General features: G+C 30.9%; 1 protein-coding gene across 5 annotated transcripts; it reads left to right on the top strand.

Annotated features, from left to right (window-relative positions):
* The first annotated feature begins 4,761 nt into the window (after positions 1–4,761).
* Positions 4,762–12,112, top strand: LOC107957236 (uncharacterized). 5 transcript variants are annotated; one of them, XM_016892703.2, is made up of 8 exons: positions 4,762–4,940; positions 5,049–5,122; positions 5,206–5,240; positions 5,348–5,442; positions 5,759–5,867; positions 8,948–8,961; positions 11,624–11,725; positions 11,795–12,112. In XM_016892703.2, the coding sequence occupies exons 1-8, from the start codon at positions 4,881–4,883 to the stop codon at positions 11,924–11,926; spliced, it is 621 nt and encodes a 206-aa protein (XP_016748192.1). In that variant the 5' UTR covers positions 4,762–4,880; the 3' UTR covers positions 11,927–12,112. The 5 variants fall into 5 exon arrangements, with proteins under 5 accessions (XP_016748192.1, XP_016748191.1, XP_016748190.1 ...); XM_016892702.2 differs by having other exon boundaries at positions 5,197–5,240; XM_016892701.2 differs by having other exon boundaries at positions 5,013–5,122.
* Positions 12,113–21,676: the final 9,564 nt, after the last annotated feature.

The following is a 21,676-nucleotide window of genomic DNA, read 5'->3' as shown; positions in this document are numbered from 1 at the left end:
CTCTAAATTAAACTAGTTTCACCTAAATAAAACCTAATTAGACATATAACTAGACTCATAATTATTCCTAATAATTATTTACAAACCCGTTTCACTAAGACAGAGGCCCGATAATGTACTTTTTCGGTGCCCATGGATTTTGGGTCATTACATAGATCATTATATTTTGGAAAACCAAGTTTGCTTATTGAAATTGATGGTTTGTAGGAAAATAGTCATTTTCGATAACTCGCTTTATTAATGTCATGCAAAAATTGAAAATAAAATCCAAACCAAAATAGTTTTAAAATGTCCAAACAGTCCAAATTTTACAAAACACTTAACCCAATTTAAAATAGTTAAAGAAACGAAATACTAATATAACCGAGCTCCCGTTGCACCGATCCACCTAAGTCTAAGGATTACCTGAAAATATCAGTTAAACTAAGAGTGAGTTTTGAAACTCAATGTATAATGATAAACTTAATACAGTAAAATACATATTAGATAGATTTATTAGAAACAGTTTTATAGTAGAGCAGAGCAGAGCAAAGCAGATACAACACATAATCCTACCTTTAGCTGTTACACACCTACTCCATCCATCCCAACACACTATATGGGTATAAAACACCCATCCATCCTTACACACCACTTAGTGTCCACAGGACACTTTACAGAATAGTAGCAGTTGAGCTGCCGGATCAATAGGTGATTTATTACCTTTTACAGAATCACTTCTTTCACATGTTATGACAACCCAATCCAGATGCAGATACAGAGTACAGAAAATATCATACATATTTAGAGCAGAAATTAAACGTAACATAGCTTTTCATGCACAACATAACAGATACGAACTGCATACTTATCATATGTATTCAGATTTATTACTCATTTGATATTTCCATTATTCTTATGGATAGCAGAATTTATATCAGCAGAAGTCCAGATTTCACGTCTTATGGTAGATTTAATCTCATATCGACCCCACGAAAGGCCCACGGTCGTTTGGGAAGACATGCACAGCCCTATGGGAGAATTTTAAATTTTGGGCCTACACGTCCGTGTGGCCCACACTACCCAAATACACCAGCTTGTGTAGCCTACATGGCCTGGCACACGGCCTACACATGCCTGTGTGGTCTATACGGCCCAAAATAGACCAGACTGTGTGTCACACATGGTCCAGTGCACGGTCTGTCATACGGGCGAACAGCCACAAGACTTTCCAAACCTATACACATCCATTAAAATCCAAATTAACGACATACATGAGTGAATAAAAAATACACACCCTCAATTACTTCTTAGAACAAAATCAAATGAACCACTTAAATAAATTCAGAAATGTAATAACTCCTTATCGCAAAATGAACAGCAACCACACACATGAGTTAAGCCGCTGGAGGGAAACCTAATGATTCTCGATCTTCTCCTAAACAACACATCTACAGAAGTCAAATTCCCAAACCACACCACAACTTTGCCACTCCAAAAACCCCTAAACCAAACGAACTTATAAAATCAACAAAATTAAAGAAGAGCAAAGCCCTACTTACCAAGCCGAACAAAAAAATAAGGGAAATCCAAATTGCAACGATTCAAACGAACAATTTTGTGGAGAAAATAAAAGAAAGAAGCAAAAAAAAAGGGAGGAATCAGAAGAAAGACGTCAGAAGGGAATTGCAAACGAAAAAAGATGGGAAAAGAAGGGACTTTTGGGGAAAAAATAAAAATTAAAAAAATGATCCAAACTCCTCACTACCCTTACTAACAACTAAATCCAACAAAATTCAACACACTAATCCTCATCCCAACCACCATAGAATTTCAATTCCACCAAACCTCTACTACACAACCGGCATGCACATATAGAAGAAAAAATTATTGCCATTCACTCACACGAGGATTCGATTACAACACCTTAGGGCAAGCTAACACCTTACCATATGAACCAGCAAGCTCATTCTGACATGAGTTGACCGAAAATATAATATAATCTAAACAATTAAGGATAAGATTAGGAACAAAAATAACAAAATTTTCAAAAGTAATACTTGAACCTAAGACCTCAAACACATGCACAAATCATTTAACCACTGAACTAGATGCTTATTAATGACATAATAAAAAAAAACCAAATATTCATATTTTTAGGCGTTACAAATTCGAATACAGCACGACCGATTCGGCTTCCCAACTGTACGCCAAACAATTCTAACCCAATACGCACTTTTTGAATTGAAATCAAATCAACTTTTAGGGACAAATTTGTACTATCCCATATATCGAAAAAATAGCAAATACCGTATTGAAAAGTCTTTAGTGTGTGTTCATCTCTCACGATTATTTTGTCGGAGCAAAAATCAAACTAAGGCTAAAGGGACTTAGTTGAGCATGTAATATATCATGCTGGTTGATGTATAGAAATGGCTTTTAGTGGAAGTGGTGGTCAATTAAAAGGGAAAGGGACTTGGGAAGCAAATGAGCCAATTTGCTGAAATGGAGGAAAAAAAATGGATGGTAGAATGCTAAAACTTAGTGAGGCAAAAATGAAGAAAAAGAAAGGAACTATTTTATTCCAAAAACCCTCTGTATTCAAGTGTCACAAACACTAGGTATTTATACACATCCAGAATTCTAAATTTAGCATGTTTATCCTAAAAAAAATCAACTAAAAATCGAATTTTAAAAATTGAATTAAAAAATCAAATTCAAACTAATTATAGGATTTTGACAGTATCAAAAATAATCTAATCTTTATCCAGCCAACCACTAAATCTTCAATCCTTCAATTTAGCCCTCCTTTTTGCTTTTTGTTCCAATTTAGCCCTTTTTGTATGATTTTGAATTTCCACACACCAATTTCATTCCTAATAAGAAAAACTCAAGTTTAGTAGCATCTTATTTGATAATTAGCCAAAAATAAATACATTAAAAACACAAATTTATCTTGCTATCAGGGGTATTGATACTTAAGCAAAAATATTGGTACCTTAATGAAAGTACTGATACCTGGGCCTTGTTTTGTATTAATTGTGATTTCAAAATGAATTTTTACCGAAAGTTTTCCCCGATTTTGTTCGGTACAACTATAATATGAGAAAAAAATACGAATAAGACCAAAATATGGTTAGAAATAGGATTAGTGTCCGGACTTAGCCAGGAATACTCTGGAACCAAATGTGACATTACTATATTTGACTCGATAGTCAGGTCGAGTATAGGGGTGTTACAAAAACACGTAATTTTAGTTAATGGAATCAATGGCTACCATTTAATCAAGATTTAATTTTAAATTTTAATAAATATGAAGATTAAAAAAATCAAATTAAAGAATAATGATTAAATTCACAACTTATGCAAAAGTATGAGACTAATTGCAGAATTTAATCTAATAAACTTGCCTGCTATTATTTATGTTGGAATTGAAATTTCAAAATTCAAAAAATATAAAAAGTAAAATTAGTCAAATTAGAGTATATGGATTAAATTTACAACTTACACTTAGTGTAGATTACTAGTAACAAAATTTAACCTACATTATATATTGTAAATAATTTAAAAATATTATATAACAATATTTGTTATATTATATAAATGAATTTAAAAATAAAAATAAAATGATTGATTGATTGATGAAATCAAATTCATTTAAGTAATCAACCGAAATAATCGAATAAATAGATTTAGGAAATCAATCAATTTCAAAAAATAAAAATAAAAATAAATGATAAACATATCATGGAGGCCTCTCTACTAGGATTCAGATTGCATTTTGCCCTAATAACTAAAAACATGTGCAAATTAGCTCATGTGCATTAGAAAGAAAAATACAAATTTACCTTTTGTTAAAAATTCTATCCATTCTACTGATGTGGAATTATAGGATGAGTTGGATTATGTAAAAGTAACATGGAGACCCCTGTACTATGAGACAAATTGCATTTTCCTTCTCTACTAAAAAAATGGAAAAATTAATCCTTGTAATTAAGTTAAAGAGAACTGTGGTCATTTTGTTAAAATTTTGATACATGTCTATTGTTAACTGATGATTTGGCTAAAAGAGCAACCAAACAATTTCATGTAGTGTGCCATGTATACCTTATGCTTATGTGCATTCTGACAAGTTAGCAAATACTTTTGTGGTGACAAAAAAAAGATTTTGAATAGTTTAATAATCAAAAATAGAAAAAAATAGAAGTTTAGTGACCAAAATAGGACACGGGTAATACTTTAGTGACCATTTTTGTACTTTACTCAAAACATTAAAGGTTAATATGTAGCTTACCCCCTGAACTTATCCAAAAGTACCTAGTTGGTACTTGAATTTTTTTGTACTTAATTGGTACTTCAACTTGTATTTCATCACCTAGGTTGATACCTTTACACTAACATGTTAGTTTATGTTGATGTGGCATTAATGACCAATTTTGTAGTGACACACAGTAACTTCTCAGTATGACACATGATGGACGTAAACTAAAAAAAATTTAAAATCTTTTAAAAAATAAAATTAATTTTAAAAAGTAGGTATCAAGGGCAAACTACATATTAACCCTTAAAAATTTAACTATGGTAACAAATTGAGACAATAAATATGACGGAATATAAATTTAAGCCTAAGCTAAATAAAAAAGAAGTTATCCTAAATAAAAAAGAAGTTATCTATTAAGTATTTTTGGTTAAATTTAAAGAGTTAACTTCCTATTAACCCAAAAATCACACCCTAAACGCTACACTTTATCTTCCCGCCAGATAGACTCTGGTAAACGACATCGTCTCTTCTCAAAGCGTTATCCATATTATCTTCTTCTGTCCGTCCCTGTTCTCTTCAAACTAAATTCTTTTCTTCTTCTCTTTTAATTTTTTTTTGAATAATTCCTTTAACAGAAGAAATGGCGTGTACGAGCATGGCGTCAATTTCTTTAAATTTCCAGCATTTTCGAAATCATAGGGTAAGTGAAAAAAAAAGCCCATATTTTCTCTCTAATTCAATTCGATATTAACTAACTTCATTAATTTTTCAGTTCTTTTTCCTCTTTTTTTTAATAAAATGGAAGCAGGTCTCTTTCAGTAGCTGTTGCTGGTTCAACAGAAAAATCAAGTTACATAAAAATCAACAAATTCTTAGTCGCAAGTGAGTCCCATTTTTACTTTTATTTTGCTAATAATTTTAACTGGGTTTTTTTGGGGCTGATTTTTTGAATTTAGAGTTGTTAGGTACAGGAGGAAGCCAATATCTGCACTTGCCTCGGGTGAATTTCAACTTTTGTATAAATTTCCCTAGCATTCTTTTTCTAGGGTAATTAATTGAATAATTTAAATAATTCGGTGGTGTTGGTGTTCAATTTTAATATTTTAGGTTTGGAGGCATCTATTTCAGATGCAGATGACAAATTGATAGCCTTGAAAGATGCTAAGATCGTTGTTGAATCTAAAGACGAAAACAAGATCCAGGTGATGCCCTAAACATTAAAATTTTTTTCATCTTTTTTATACAACATTGCATAATTAGTAATTTTAGAATAATATTCTTTTCACAAGTATAAACAAATATTTGGTGTAGAATTGGAGTCTATTTATCCTTCCTGAACTTTCTATTACTTTTATATGAGACTTGAAAAACTTATAGTCTGATGTATCTTCAATTTTCGTCAATATATTTGAACAATATATATACCATGATGTGAATTAGTTGATTTTGGTGGTCATTCTGTGTATATGTAACTTTTTTTTTTTTTGAGGAGTAACTCTCATGGTATTGTACTGCCAGCTTCGAGTGGATGTTACTGGAATTGAGACACAAAAGGTATTTAACAAGGTTTTGACGGATTTGGCTCGTCAAGCGCCACCAATTCCTGGTTTTCGAAGAGAGAAAGGAGGTAATGCATTGACGCAATTACGCTTTCACTCCAAGTATTGATTAGATTAAGTTATTGTGCTTAATGTGTTTGCAAGAAATAGAAATGGATTTGGAACTTAGTTACTTTACTGACCACTGCCAGTAGTAATGTTTCATAGGCTTAGGTGTTGCCATAACCCCTTCCCAATCTTTAATAAGAGAATAATGCGTTTCAGCGCATTCAATTCCACGTGTTTCTGCACTTACAACACCGATACTAATTGAGTTAAGATTCAATCGGCATTTTGAAATTCAGAATAGACATTGATGCTTTCCTTTACTTACTCGGGTTCAAGTAGGCACCAAATTTGTCCAAAGCCTAATTCTATTAAACCTAGCGGATCCAAGTCCATAGCCGAATTTTATCATTTCAATTGTAAGCCCGTTTAGGTCTTTTTCATTTTTTTTAGTCATTAGGGGTAGGCTAGCCGCCGCTTGTATAGTTTTAGAGTTGATAAATATTAGAGATAATAATATATTTGGTACCTATATTTTTATAAAATATTTAATATGATACTTGTATTTTAAGAATGTTCAATGTGATACTTAGATTATCAATACATGTTTTATAAAGATATTTGATGTTAACAACGTTAATGAATTGCTAAATTAGTTAATGAAGATTCGATACGTAATTTATTTATAACTGAATTTTAAATAATAATTTTATTATCCATGTAAGTTTAGTATTTACTTTTTTATTAACTATATGTTTAGTTATTTGTTTTTTAATTTAATCTGTTTGTTTTATTTAATTTTATCATCCATTAAAATAAATATTTTCGCTAAACTCCTGCACATACTCCCTCACAATGCTATGTTGCGCTAGCCGGCGCAACTTTGCAACTTTGCTCGAGCTTCATCCTCAACATACTCTGGATAAAATTGTGCTTTAAACTCACTTTGGAACTCCTCCCAAGTCTCAATTTCAGTCCCACCACGTCTCACATTGGTGGACCTACGACGCCACCATAACAAAGTAATGTCAGTAAGATACATAGCAGCAGTAATTACCTTAGTGGCATCGTCCTTGATGCCTTTGGCACGAAAGTATTGCTTGATTCTCCATAGAAAATTGTCCACATCTCTTGCGGACCTTGTTCCCTTGAACTCCTTGGGCTTGGGAACATCCACACTAAGTTTGGGTGTGACAGCGACTAACCGTCCATTGCCCAAAGCAGTCTTATAGATTGTGAGCTCACCCCTGAGCTCCGCAATCTCCTCTTTCAAGGCTGCCATCATAACTTCAATGGCATCATCCCTACCAGTCAGCTTTTAAATAGAGTCCAACGCATAATCTCTAAGTTGCTCCTTCATGGATAGAAACTCATCATGGACCCTATCATTGATATCATAAATCCTCTCCTTGACATCCCCCACAGATTCCTCGAGAGTGACGACTCGATCTTCCAAAGTCGACAGTATGTCCCTCGAACGACTAGCTTTCCTAGCCCTCCCACGGGTCTCCATTCCCTCAACATTCTCAACAACTTCTTTCGACATCTTTCAACAATGCCTTCGAATGCTGGCTCGGATACCAATTGTCACGGACTTAAATTTTTCCTATGCGATCCGTGCGGCCTTAGGCAGTTTCCTTGCTAAAAAACGCCTAATTCAGCCTAACTCGCAATAATTGAGGATTCAACAGAGTTCCTCTAAGGCACCAATGAAGAACAGTAGAAGAACAAAGTAAGAACGAACTTGAAAGATGAGCAAAAGCCACAGAAAAGGAAGAACATTTGAGAGAAAAGTTTGAGTGAATGCTCTCAAAATTCTATTAATAACTGAATGAATTACATTAAGAGGGAGAGACCTTTATTTATAGCTGAGCCTCTCAAAATTAACGGTACAGATGAAAGTACATCAATGGCTAAGATTTAAAGCTATCTAGATATCCAATCTCTAAGATTACAAAATTGCATCTTCTAAAGATTATATTTAATGTCTAGGATCACATATCTTTAAAGATCACATTCCATATTTGTCAAGCTTTGGAGATGGGCTTTCAATTTATCCAAGCAACGGACCAGTCCGATTGGGCCAAATGACCTCTTTTGAATATGATAGATCGTACAAGTTTGTCATGGTTGCGGGCTCCTATGCGCAACCCATGACACTTACACGGGTTCAAGTAGGCATCAAATTTGTCCAAAGCCTAATTCTATTAAACCTAGCGGATCCAAGTCCAGAGCCCAATTTTATCATTTCAATTGTAAGCCCGTTTAGGTCTTTTTCTTTTTTTTAGTCATTAGGCCGCTTTTATAGTTTTAGAGTTTATAATTATTAGAGATAATGATATATTTGGTACATATACTTTTATAAAATGTTTAATATGATACTTGTATTTTAAGAATGTTTAATGTGATACTTGAATTATCAATACATGTTTTATAATGATATCTAATGTTAACACCGTTAATGAATTGCTAAACTAGTTAATGAAGATTCGATACGTAATTTATTTATAACTGAATTTTAAATAATAGTTTTATTATCCATGTAAGTTTAGTATTTATTTTTTTATTAACTATATGTTTAGTTATTTGTTTTTTAATTTAATTTGTTTGTTTTATTTAGTTTTTCATATAATGTTATATTATTCATGTTGACTGGATGATTTGAAAGAAAAGAAGTTCTGTGTTGAATCTTCATTAGCTGGTTTAGCAATTTATTAACGGTGTTAACATTATGTATCATAATAAAATACAAACTGAAATTGGACATTTTATGAGAGTACATGTACCATAACAAAACACATAATGATAGTTCAGGTATCAAATTAGTCAATTTATGGAAGTGCAAGTACCAAATATGACATTATCCCTAATTATCATAATTACAATTTTTATTTATTCATATTCTAGTTTTGTATTTTTTCAATTATTGTTTTGCTTATTTTTTTTGGTCATGGCTAAGTGTTGATTAGCTGTTGCAACAGATTCATGTATATTTGTAGGATGTCAATTTTCTATCATAATTTGTTCATTTATTTTGTGATCTTGCAATTTAAAAAGCCAACCTCTAATTCTGGCTTTTATATTTTATTTGCTGCTAATGCAGGTAAAACAACAAAGGTGCGAGGCTTTCTACCATTACACTTTTTCAGATTTTTAATTTGGCCTTGCTTTCTGTCATCATGTTTATTTTGTAAGTTACTTTATTCTCATTTTTGGTTGAATAATCTATAATCTACCATATATATATATAAATTCTTTCAAAAATATATAAAGAATATTTTTTGAACTGAATTATATTATTAAGTTACTATTAAAAATAATTTATTACTATATTAATAATTATTATATGATAATAACATAAATAATATTAATTGAGGTAATAGTATATTGATGTAAAGTTAATTAGTTTGGTTAATCTTTTAAAAGTTTTACTTAAAAAAATAAAATATATATTATTAATTAATAAAAATTTTAAATTATAAAATCATTGAATATAATTGGATCAATTAAAAATAATAAATTTATATTTTTATCTATAAATATGATAATAATTAAATCATGTTAAAAATAGATTTTTTATTTGATATTTGATACTTTTATTATTATTTATTTTAGTAATACTTACACAATTGCGAATGTCTTTTATCATGGTGTTTTTGAAATATTATGAAAAAAATCAAGAGAGTATTAAAATAATGGTTTTTTTAGAGACTTAAAGTAATGATTCTAGATTTTGATTCATATTCAAATAATAGATGATTTTATCTGATTACCTAATATTTTATTATTAGTTGTTTCTCATTTTTATTTTCATTATTTTAAATGGTGTGCGATAATAAGTACTTTTGTAATAAGAACTATGAGAGTTAAAATACTTTCAGCCCATGTATCAGAGTGAGTCTTTTTAAACCATAGATTTATACATGTTATATATATATAAGTTGATTGAGTTAGTTTAATTGGCATCAGTATTATTGTTAATGTAAGAAGACGTAAGTTTGAGTGTGTTGAAGCATATGTTTCTTTTATTTAAAGGTTGACGAAGAGTTATGAATAGTTTAGGTATTGTATCAAAAAACAAAAAATTAAGAATCATTATGCTACACTTATATAAAAGAAGAAAATCAATATATATTTTAATTTTTTTTATTTTAATTAAATTTGGTTTTCACTAAAAGAAGTAAATAAGAAAAGAAAATTACGGTGAATTTTGGTAACAGTGAAATTATGCAAGACCTTTGTGAACCTATTAATAGATTTTTATTTTTGGCTACAATTCGCAACATGGATAAGGGAATGTATCCAAATATCGAGATTCAAGTCCCATCCAATGCAATACTACCTCTTAAAAATAATGCATAATGATATATTTTGTTGTCGAATTTTATAAAATCGTGGTTTTTTTTTAGTTTTTAATTTTTTAGTTCTTAAATTTATATTATTTATCAAATCATTTTAAAATAGATAAAAAAATTATTATTGGTTAATTTTGATAATGTAGTGTACATGTGAATTATCACGTGGATGTTAAGTTAGATTTAAACCAATTTTTCAATATCGAGCTTAGTCTGATTTAAAAAATGGGTTTATTTTTTATTCAAACTTAGCCTAATTTAAGAAAGGTAAATTAGAGCTTGATCGAGTCTGCTTACATTTGAGATCATTTAGATTAATTTTTATTTATAAATAATTTTTTAAAAATATGGTACACTAAATGCACTAAAAAAAGTTAAAATAAAAGTTTTCTAAGTTAAAATAAAGGTTTTCTAACACATTAAAAATACTTTAAAAAATATTTATATTAAAAAATACTACTTTAAATATAATAAATGTTTTCTTATATTAAAAAACACAAATAAATATAATAAATATTTTATTATATATAAAAATTATTTTAATATTTTTATATTTTGGGCTGGGTTGTTTATGTGGGCGAGTTTTTTTTTAGGTTTTACATAATGGGTTTAATTATTATTCGGTTAGTGATTTAATATAAATATAAATATATATAATTAATAGAAATATTTTTTTATAACATAATATATTCGGGTTGGGTTAGGCTAAGAGAAAATTTTTTGCCCAAGGTCAAACTTGTATAAAAAAGGGGCCTTAAATTTTACCCAAATTCATTTTCAGGTATCGTATTTTTATTTAAACACTCCCAATTTTCGAACGGACTTTCAGGCTTGGATGCGTGGTTTGACTCATGAGTTGTCCTAAATGCCATGTAAACAATTAATTAATTATTTTTAATTAAAAAAAGTTATTTTAAAAAAATAAAATTAGTAAAAAAGTATAGAAACTTAAAAAAAATTTAAATATTTTTAATTCTTAAAAAAATAATGTGACATGCATGTGACAATCGACGTGTATCAACAAATATTATTTTCTCTATTCATTTTGGGGGTGATTTGACAAACAATATAAGTTTAAGGACTAAAATAGACGAAAAATTAAATGGAAGGCTAAAATAAATTTTTTTTATAAGATCTCGTAAAGTGATTGAACTAAGTATGGAATAGAAATTTGGCTGGTTTAGTTTGGTTTTGTATTGTAAACAAGAGTTATTGTATATGTTAGAATTGATCTGGTACGAACTATGCCGCACAAGTAGAATCCATATTAGTGAATTTTTATGCCGCACAAGTAGAATCCATATTAGTGAATTTTTCTTTTCTACTTGTAATTCTTTTCTGTTGTGTGTTTTTATTTTTATTTTTAATTTGCGATCGTTCTATTACCATTATCGACGTTTATTATAACAACATAAATTTAGCAGGTTCCAAGGGAATTCCTATTACAAATTCTTGGTGAAGAGCGTGTTACCAAGTTTGTCGTACAAGAAATAGTTACCTCCACTGTAGCTGATTATGTAAAAGAGGTAAGTTATTTCCACCAAATTCTACTTTTCAACGTTTCTGTAAATCTCAAAGCCCCTCTTCTAAACCAGGAAAATTTGAATATCAAAGACAAGAAAGTTAGCACAAGCCAATCAGCAGAAGAGCTCAAAGTTTCATTTACTCCTGGAAAGGATTTTTGGTTTAATGCAGTGCTGGAGTTAGAAGAATCTGAAAATTCATAGCTTAAAAACTCATCTCATTATTATTATTATTATTATTATTATTAGGGGAAAGGGAATTCAACCCTGCTTCAAATATCATCATGTCCATGTAAGTACTTACTGGTTACATTTGTTCCGGTGGAGACATTTTTCTTTAGGTACAAGGAGTTTGTACCAGAAATTTATTTAGATTATAATTCACATTAATTTGAGCAGTCATGAATCCATTTCGGAATCGAGGTTAGCTTAGACAACCAAAAGAAAACTGTCATTCTAAACATGCTTCAATTGCTTCACAGCTTGAATATGTAAGGCAAATCTGTTAGAATTTGTAGCCTTCATGACCACATAAATTAACCAAAGTACCACCAACATTAGTACATCGACTGAAATCATGTATCTTTAATGTTCAAGTATATTTATTAAGATTTAATAGGTATGTCAAAATTGATGAGGTATACTGATGCATGGTATCTTTCTGATCCTCATAAAGCTCAGCCACAATCAATTTATATTTTCACATATGGTGATATTACTATCTCATGATAGTAAAACAAACAATCACTGTTATTTCATCAAATCATTCAAAAATATAACCGTATGTTTGGTTCACTGGAACAGAATAGAACTGTAACGGAATAAAGCTGTAATAGAATAGAGTTGTAATCAGTAATTCAATTGTTTGGTTGAATATAATGGAATATAACTCTAATAGTATCTTGTGTTTGGTTGAATGTAATAGACTTCTAATAGCATAAGAAAAAAAAATTAAAATGACCAAGATACCCTCAGTAGCATTTTTTTTAGATAGATACTTATTCTTTTTAAATTTTAATAAGATCAATATTAAATATAATTTAATAAAAATAATATATAATTTAATGACATTCTTAATATAATCATTTTTATATTAAATTATATTAAAATATTTAAAATATTTTATTCACTACATTTTAAAATAATACACTATTATTTGAATGAAGGGCTTCTTAAGTTATCTCCATTGTAGTTGGCACACAACAAACACATGGTTAGAGTAGTGCATTTGCATGGTTTATTATAATATTTAAACCTTCAAATCACAATTACTTGCACTACACCTACTAGAATAGGAGGTCAAGTTTATGACATAAAATGTTGTTTCATTAGAAAAGAAAATTCAAATTTAACATTACATATATTGCAGTTTATCTACAAGCGTTTATCAACAAGCGTTTATCAACAAGCGATATGAACAACTTCAATTTTACTTTTCTTCCTCATTAGTATCTGAATCAAGGAGATAACAAGAAAACAAAAACAAAAAACAAATTCTATATTACTTACTTTGATTCGTGTAAAGAAGGGTCTTGGTTACAGAGAAATGTAAACGAAAAGGTTTAAAAGAAATCTATAAGGAAAATTTATTTTGTGCATCATCGAATTTCGCCATTTATGTGCGAGATGTATCATTGTGTTTAGCTATCATTCGACTACTCAACTACGCCATGCGGAAGATACCTCCAATTCAACGTCTTCTTCCCACCAAGTAGAAGTCTGCAATAATTCATGATTTAGTTTGTTAGTTAGCTGATTAGATTTTCACGCTACTTAATCTCTACCATGTAATATATGTATATTTATGAATATAAACTGGATTTCCCATCTTGTTTCCTAAGTTCCATGGAATCAAATTCATTAAAAAAGAGGAGGTAAGGTGCAGCAGCAGCTGCTTTAGAGAAAATATCTCGAACCTGAGTTGCCTTCTTGCCTTTTGCGTCGCTTAATTACACGGAAATTTTCAATTTTATTCAGTTCAACGAGTGACTAACGTGAGAAGCTGCAAATATAAGGGAATTTAGTATGTAAGAGACAAAGACCTGTGCGGCTGCAGATCACTTTGAATCTAAAAACTAACTATAGATTCCATACAATATCTATTTTTCCGCTTCTGAAACTGATGGTCTTGCCTTGGAAGCAATAGACTTCAGAACACTATCAGTTATGATCGGCATTTTTCCAGGCTTATTGCTATTCGCACTACTCAAATGTTCATGAATCGTAAGCGAGCTGTGCATCTGAGAGAATAGCTTGGAGATTAGCTCCGCTAAATCCTTCTATCATATATGCTATGGCGTCTAAATAAACATCACTGATCAATGGCAACTACATTATATGTGCAAAAACAAAGTATTACAAAGGAAAGTAACACTAAAACATTCGATCATTGTAGTTTCTAGTTAGATATATATAGCAAATCACATTACGCTATACTATGCTGCTTGGATTGTTCATTTATGTTCTACACATATTTGGACACGAATATACAAGTTATTTCTCCAAATATACGATTTTTTTTAAATTTTTGAGTAAATTAGTGACAGATGTACTTCAAAATCCAACATTGACCACTTAATCTTAATAACAAAGCTGATAAATGTGGTTAAAATTTTGTGCTACTTGAAAAGCTATCTTATTTGGGTATGCATCTCATGTCAAAATCGATCACATGAAGATAATAATGAACCAAACTCAACATTGTGGGGATTAACCGAAGATTAAGAATAGATACTGGCAAAATAATACAATTGGATTCCATGAGAACTAACCTTGTTGCAGCAAACACAAATACACCAGTCAAAACTTCAACACCATCTAATTCAGTTAGGAACTATTTGAAAGCAAAATAACAATGAGAAAGACATCAAAAGTTAAGGCAAAATAATAAAATGCAGCAAGCAAAAAGATACTAACTTGTATGACAACTCGATTAGTTACTCCAGTGTTGTCATGTCCTCTTTTAGGGCAATGGAATCAAATTCATCAAAAAAGAGGAGGCAAGGTGCAGCAGCAGCTGTTTTAGAGAAAATATCTCGAACCTGGAACAATATTGAGAAAGTATAACAACATTCAAATCAGCTCGTACCAAGATTCTACCTGGGAACCTTGTCATACATCTTTTTACAAACCAGACTAAATCAATCAAAAGAAAGTAATACAATGCCTTTGGAATAAAATATTAACAGTAGAAAAGGTACATGTTTATTTATCATATTCTCTTCACATGAATAAAAAAGATAAGCACGCTAGGGACAATAGATACAAATAAGTTCACATTTTGGATTACATTAGAAGCTAATCCAAATATTGATTAAAAATAATCATAAGAAATTTAGAAGCCTGAATGTCATTGAGACCACAAACATTGTCCTAACCAGAGCGACCAACATCAAGAGCTGATTTAGTTATGTCACCCATGGCAACTAGAAGGAACTCATGCATAGCATGAGACAAATCATCCCCAACTAGCATGGGGTTCATGTGTTCTTCATAACCAGAATCAGAAGGCAAAAACCGGCCAACAGCAGCATGAACAACTCTATCAACCAATATTTTTTGAAATAATAAAATTAATTATTATAAACTTTTACCTAAAATTTTAGGATAAGAAGAGTATGCAATCTCATTCCCTAAATAACACATAATGCAACTTATTATATCCAATTTAAACTACATGCAGATTAAAAACGTCGTGAAAATTAGTAACAAGAAGGATAAAGATGTCAATAATATATAGAAGTAACAAATTTATCCAGAGGGGAAAAAGAACATTAATGAAAAAGAGATGGCAGAAGTATATTCACACACAAGAAACAAAAATACCAGATCATACACATCATATCCATCACAAAAATACCAGTTCTATCATCTGAATTTAACCAGTTGGTTAATGAAAAAAGTACCAATACCAAAATCTACAATTTCTAAATCTATCCCCAAATTGCAATCTTTGCAACTAAAAAAATTCCATTTTTCTTCAAAATTCAAGAAAATTATGGAAAATCATTACTTAATTTGAACTAGATTTCTCAATATTCTTCTGGGTCATTCTTATAACAATGATAATTGAAAAAAAATTCGAGAGAAAAGAGGAAAAACAAAACCAATAATACAAACATAGTTGAAATTATAAAATAAAAAGATGAAGAAAAAATGGGAACTTACAGAGGTTCTCACAAGGGAAAGGACACAGCTTTGCGAAGGCGGGGAACGAGTAGGAGATGAATCAATGGTTTTCAATGACAAAATCGACGGAGGCTCCACTTTTACAACAACGATGACTATGGGTGAACAAATACAAGGTAAAATTGTGTGGGGGAAATTTTGCTATTAGGTCCATTGTTGAATAGGCTATTCTTTGCCCCCTTTACCGAATGATGATTCTGTAAATCAAATGAATAGGAGAGGAATAGCCATGCTCATCCAAGAATAAGGAGGGAATGACTATTCCATTCCCTCCAACCAAACGTGGCCTAAGTTCTTTACGAAACAAGTCATGAATGTGTGTGCTTACAGACTATGATTCAACATATCAGGAAAGCATTAGGATTGTTTGTTGAAAATCATAAGCCAATAATATTGCATGAAGATAAGGGCACATGCATTTCACAAATTAAAGAAGGCTATATAAATGGGATAGGACTAAACATATTCTACACATTAACTTTTGAAGGCCACGTTGATATTTGCAAAATTCACTTATGTGATAATATAATTGATATGTTCACAAAAGCATTTTCAACTTCAATTTTCAAGAAGCATGTGCATATGTCATGGCCGCGGATCAAAATTCGTGACAAATGCACACAGAATTTTTCATGGAAGTCGATTAAATTAGGTTTGGTTGACCTGATTCGTGGAACACGTAGAGAAATCTATTTACTTGAAGCCTTGGTAGCCTATTGAAACACTCTAATAAAACTAAAGTTACCCTCATGAATATTGTAAATCCTAAGGGATAAGATTGTATAGAATTTAAATCTTTTATGACTCTCATATTGTAAATAGGCTTTAATCTTGACTGTCGATATAACTCAAACTATATCATTGGATCTGGGGAAGCTCAACTATAAATAAAACCTTCCCCTCATTTGTAATCATTTCATTCAGAGTTATTAAATATACTTTGAAAGCATTTACTCAAACACTTGGTTTTCTTTATAACAGCTCGATTTTTAATGGTGCCAAAAAAGATGGTTTCGGAATTCCATTTCCATAAACCGGGTCCGTAAATATTAAAAATAAATATTTACGGAGTTGATATAAATGAATATTAAAGTTTGGTCCTTTAGTTTTATCTATTAATTGTTTAATTTAGGTCTAAAGAGTAAAATGTAAAAGTCTTTATCGCTATAGATTTTTAATTGGCCAAAAACTTAGGAACTTAAATTGTAATTAGCCAAAAGTCCAAAATGACAATTAAACCATTTTATATTATATGTTGGTGGATATTGGTGGCTTAAGCATTAAATTTTGATTAGTAAGATAATTAGTATGTTTAATTAGAATTAATTAAAATTTAATCATAGTATAAAAACCATGTTTCGATGGAATGAAAGAGAATAATTTCTCTTCTTCCACTATCAAACCGACCACCAGTGAAGGAAAAAAGAAAAGCTTCCTAGGTTTCAAGCTTTCAACAATGATTTGGTTAGTGCAATTAAATCCTTTTCTTATATTTTTATGTTTTTGAGGTCAAGTGAGCTTGATTTAGCTAGCCCGTGTACCAATTTGTAAAGTTGTTAAAGTTTTTGAAAGTCGTCATTGTTGATTTCTTGAATAAATTGATGTTAAATTGATAGATTTTAAGCTTAGATATGAAAAATTACTAGATTGTAATATTTAATTTTTTTGACAGAAGGACTAAAATGAATAAAATGTGAAATTAATATGAAGTTCTGGTAATAATAGTTAGTAGAAGGTCTATAATGAATGTAATTGATATCAGTTTTCAAACAGAGGCTCAAAATTGAAAGTTATGACTATTTTGATTTTAGGGACACAATTAAATAAAATGTAAAACTGTAGGGGTAATGAAAAATGAAATTATGTAGGTTCATTCATGTCATGACATAGAGTATAAATGTTTGGTATTGATGAATTGAATGAAATAATTGTATAATCAAGAATTGTATCAAATCGGAGATAATCAGAGAAAAATAAAAATTATCGATTAGTCCTTGAAAATTCAATTTGTTTGATGGTTTGGTCAGGTTAGTTCATATGAAATTTACTAGTTTATTTTATTTTATGTTGTTTAGTGTTATATAATACCCTTTACACGACCCGATTATCAGGTCTAAGTTATGGAATGGTGCAAACATTGCCATAGCAACCACCTTTAGATATATAGAAAATGACCATTCAAACAAGCAAGTATGCTTTAAAAACATTTACATTTGTTTGAATGATTATTTTAAAAAGGGTAAACTAGCCAATTAATCAATATAAAATTAAGTTGTTTCTATTTTTCGTCACTCTAATTTTTTTTTAATTTGATCACTGTTATTAATTAAATTGACAAAATCCATCCACCATTAAACTCAATTATTTTTATTTCTTATTTTTTTAAAAATTCCCCTTTCCTTATTCTTTCTTTCTTTCTTTAGGCAAAAAAATACCTTGAAATTAACTTAGAATTAGAAGAACTTGAACCACTGCAATACCCAAAAAAGTTTCCCCAAAAATCTTCTGGAAACTCCTTTTCTTTGCCTTCCGTTTTGACTTCGACTCAGGCATGAAACCCTTTGTGGCAACCCTCACCGCTAAAACTACCGTCCACCTCTGTGTAAACCATCAAGAAATATCTATTCTCTTCGTCTCCTGTAATTCCTCCTTGAAACCTGTCCACTACGAACCCTCCACTGGGTAATCTCAAATAGTCAACCCAACTGAAGTCTCATCTAAATTTGAATACATACGATCGATTTGGCTACTTCATCACTGTCAATGGCGGTAGGTAATTTGTGGCAGAAAACAGGGCACATGTTTCATAAATGAAGCCATGGGAGTACGCAAATGAAATGGAACAGAAAGGCATGTTATGAACTTTGCCCCCTACTCAAATTGCTCCTTGTAGACCGCGTAACGCAGTTTGTTATCAACATGGTTTTGCTTATTTCCATCATCCGCAATGCTTCCGCCGCCACTTTAGATGCTGAAAGTTGCTCGTTTCGACTAGCGTTCTAGATTTCTATTTGAGATAACAGCCATTGCTTTTATGTGTCAGATGTAGAAGGAGATTGATTTAAAGAACATGAGGAAAAGTAGAGGCAAAATGAAAATAAAAAAAAATGAAAAAAAATGAAAAAAAATAAAAAAATAAATAGATTTTAACGATGGAATGACTAATTTGGTTAATTTAATTAACGGTGGTGATTAAATTAATAAAAAACTTGGAGTGACCAAAACGAGAATGACCTAATTTTAGAGTGACAAATGAGATAGTTTACCATTTTAAAAATAAATAAGTTAGTAGAATAAATTTATTAGAGAGTGAATACAGATTTTGAAAAATTATTCACATATCATGTAACACCCCTCACCCGAATCGATTGTCAGGTTTGAGTTACAGAATGTTATATCCATTGTCGGAGCAACTACAGTCAATCAAGAAACATATAATCATTTATACATGTAACTAAGAGTTAATCACATTCAAAATTATATTAAACAATCAATTTTGGGTCTTAATTGAGCCTATGAAAGCTCTTTTGACAGCTCGAGTAAAAACACGACCAAGTTGCAAAGTTTTAAAAAGTGTATGGTCAATGTCGTGATGCCAACTCTTCCATGTCGTGATATTGCCAAATAGTTTGTCACATCACGACCTTAGGCCACTTGACATCACGACGTCACTCACTGTCGGTCGATGTTGCGACGAGGTAGATTGGTCGTCGGGATGTGGACATTAGTTTTGTTAAAAATGAGCCATTTGGTACCTATTTCATAGTTTCCAAACCATCCAACATGCTCACCTAAGAACATTCCAAACTCATGACATTTCATACCAAAACAAGTCATTTAGCCACTTCTAAGCAAACTAATTCGATATAAGTTCATCCTATTACAAAACCTATCCATTTCAAAACATTCAGTCAAATGCTATTCAAACAAACTAACCAAACCCTTCAAATATCTATCTTTACCTATGCTATGCCATATTAAAACATTCCATTTTATCATAACTTTAAACACATGTTCATTTTACACCTTAATGGCTTATAAGCCTAAATTATAATCCAATCAACCAATACATATAATTAAACTTACCATTTCAACTAGACATCATTTTAGCCATTCTACTTACCTCATCATACCAAAATAACATCCTAAGTTCAAATAGGTTCATATCTCAATTTCCCAAAACATCAAACATTGCGAATTCAAGTATTAACTGAATCACTTGCTATGAACAACATGAAAATCATCATATATGAAAATCAACATATACTAAGTTCATCACAAGTTACCAAACTCATCAATACTTTTATTCTTTAATGATTACGCCAAAACATTTATATATATGCCACAACCCTACACTCAAAATGATCAAATAACCATCGATTCGGTGATAGTGTGAGTTTTGAGATGATCTGGCTTGATGAGCTCCACAAGGTGAAAATCTATAAGGAAAGGAGAAAACAATCTAGGTAAGCATATAAGATGCTTAGTAAGTTCATAGGTATTAGACAAAACTTGTCTTATCTTTTATCTAAATACAATAAGCTACCATAAGTTGGTTGTAACACTCTATACCTGACTCGATTGCTGGATCCGAGTACCAAGTGTTACAAATTACCCAAGTTACTTAACAACCTTTCTAACTTGATTTATTAAAAATTTAAACAACATTAGAATTAATCCATATTTACCATATAATTTTACTCTAATCTCTTTAATTATCAACATGTTTCAAAATATAACTACAAATAAACTTTTTACAATTTCTAAGGTTTTTACAATCATTTTGCCTTACTAGGCACATATATATACACTTTATTATACTCAAGACTTAAATTCAACCCTCGAGGCATAGACTCTAAGGTGCCCCTCTATATGCATGATACCGCTGCAACACTATTTGCATGGTCTTGGAGATGTCTGGCTTGTTGTTCCACACAATTCACAAGTCATTTTGTGTCCCTGTATGTAAGGAAAAATACCCATAAGTTCATGTGGACTTAGTGAGGATCTATACAACAATGTTTATAAGTGACTTTGGAGTCTTGGGCAATAAGGAAAACTAATACACATGATTAACTCTTTGGTTTCATAAGGGATTCCGCAATCTGACTGGCATAGACGATGCCCATACATTCCTCTCGATCAAGTCAATGGCGAGCATATCAGGCTAACTTAGTCACAATCGTGCTCTTGCAGACACCCCTTCCTAAAACTTGACTTTGTCTAGGTTTATCTCAGACTTTCATATTACCTTTCTAATTTGGCTTAACAAAGGATAATGTAAGAAAATATGTGAATTGGTGATTGCCTTTGGCAGACTTGCAGGTATCTCGCTACAACGACAGATTCTTACCCTGATCCTTTCATTCCACATTGAACTCAACAACGACTTACTATATTATCCTGACATTTACTTTTTATAGCCAGTTTGCGCATATACCTTTCAAGAGGAAAAACCCATTTACTTACATCTTCGTATGTGGCTTTCGAACTATAAGTTTTGGCGATAATTTAAGCACCACGTTTCCTTTGCAGAATTATACTTGCAAGATAGCCCCATGAGACTTTCCCACTTCAAGTTGTCCGATAGATGTTTCCAGCAATAGATAGTCCTAATGGACTTCCCAACCACTGATATTTCCTAGTAGACTACCTCATCACTAGATCAAGTAGGGTGAACTTCCTCTTTATAATATAGTCCTTAACAGAATTCTCAATGTTAGATAGCCTCAACAAATATCCTTATTCATTCATTAGTCCTTGAAA

This window comes from Gossypium hirsutum, chromosome A05 (genome assembly GCF_007990345.1).
Source record: "Gossypium hirsutum isolate 1008001.06 chromosome A05, Gossypium_hirsutum_v2.1, whole genome shotgun sequence".
Lineage (NCBI taxonomy): Eukaryota > Viridiplantae > Streptophyta > Magnoliopsida > Malvales > Malvaceae > Gossypium > Gossypium hirsutum.
The sequence above is the reverse complement of the archived record's forward strand: the minus strand, read 5'-3'. Positions and strand labels throughout refer to the sequence as shown.

What these genes read in the sequence shown, in the direction of transcription:
- LOC107957236 (XM_016892700.2), top strand. Translation starts at nt 4,881, where the DNA reads ATGGCGTGTACGAGCATGGCGTCAATTTCTTTAAATTTCCAGCATTTT. An exon ending in AAGACGAAAACAAGATCCAG is followed by an intron (nt 5,443 to 5,758) that starts GTGATGCCCTAA and finishes TTGTACTGCCAG; the next exon opens with CTTCGAGTGGATGTTACTGG. An exon ending in TAGCTGATTATGTAAAAGAG is followed by an intron (nt 11,726 to 11,794) that starts GTAAGTTATTTC and finishes CTTCTAAACCAG; the next exon opens with GAAAATTTGAATATCAAAGA.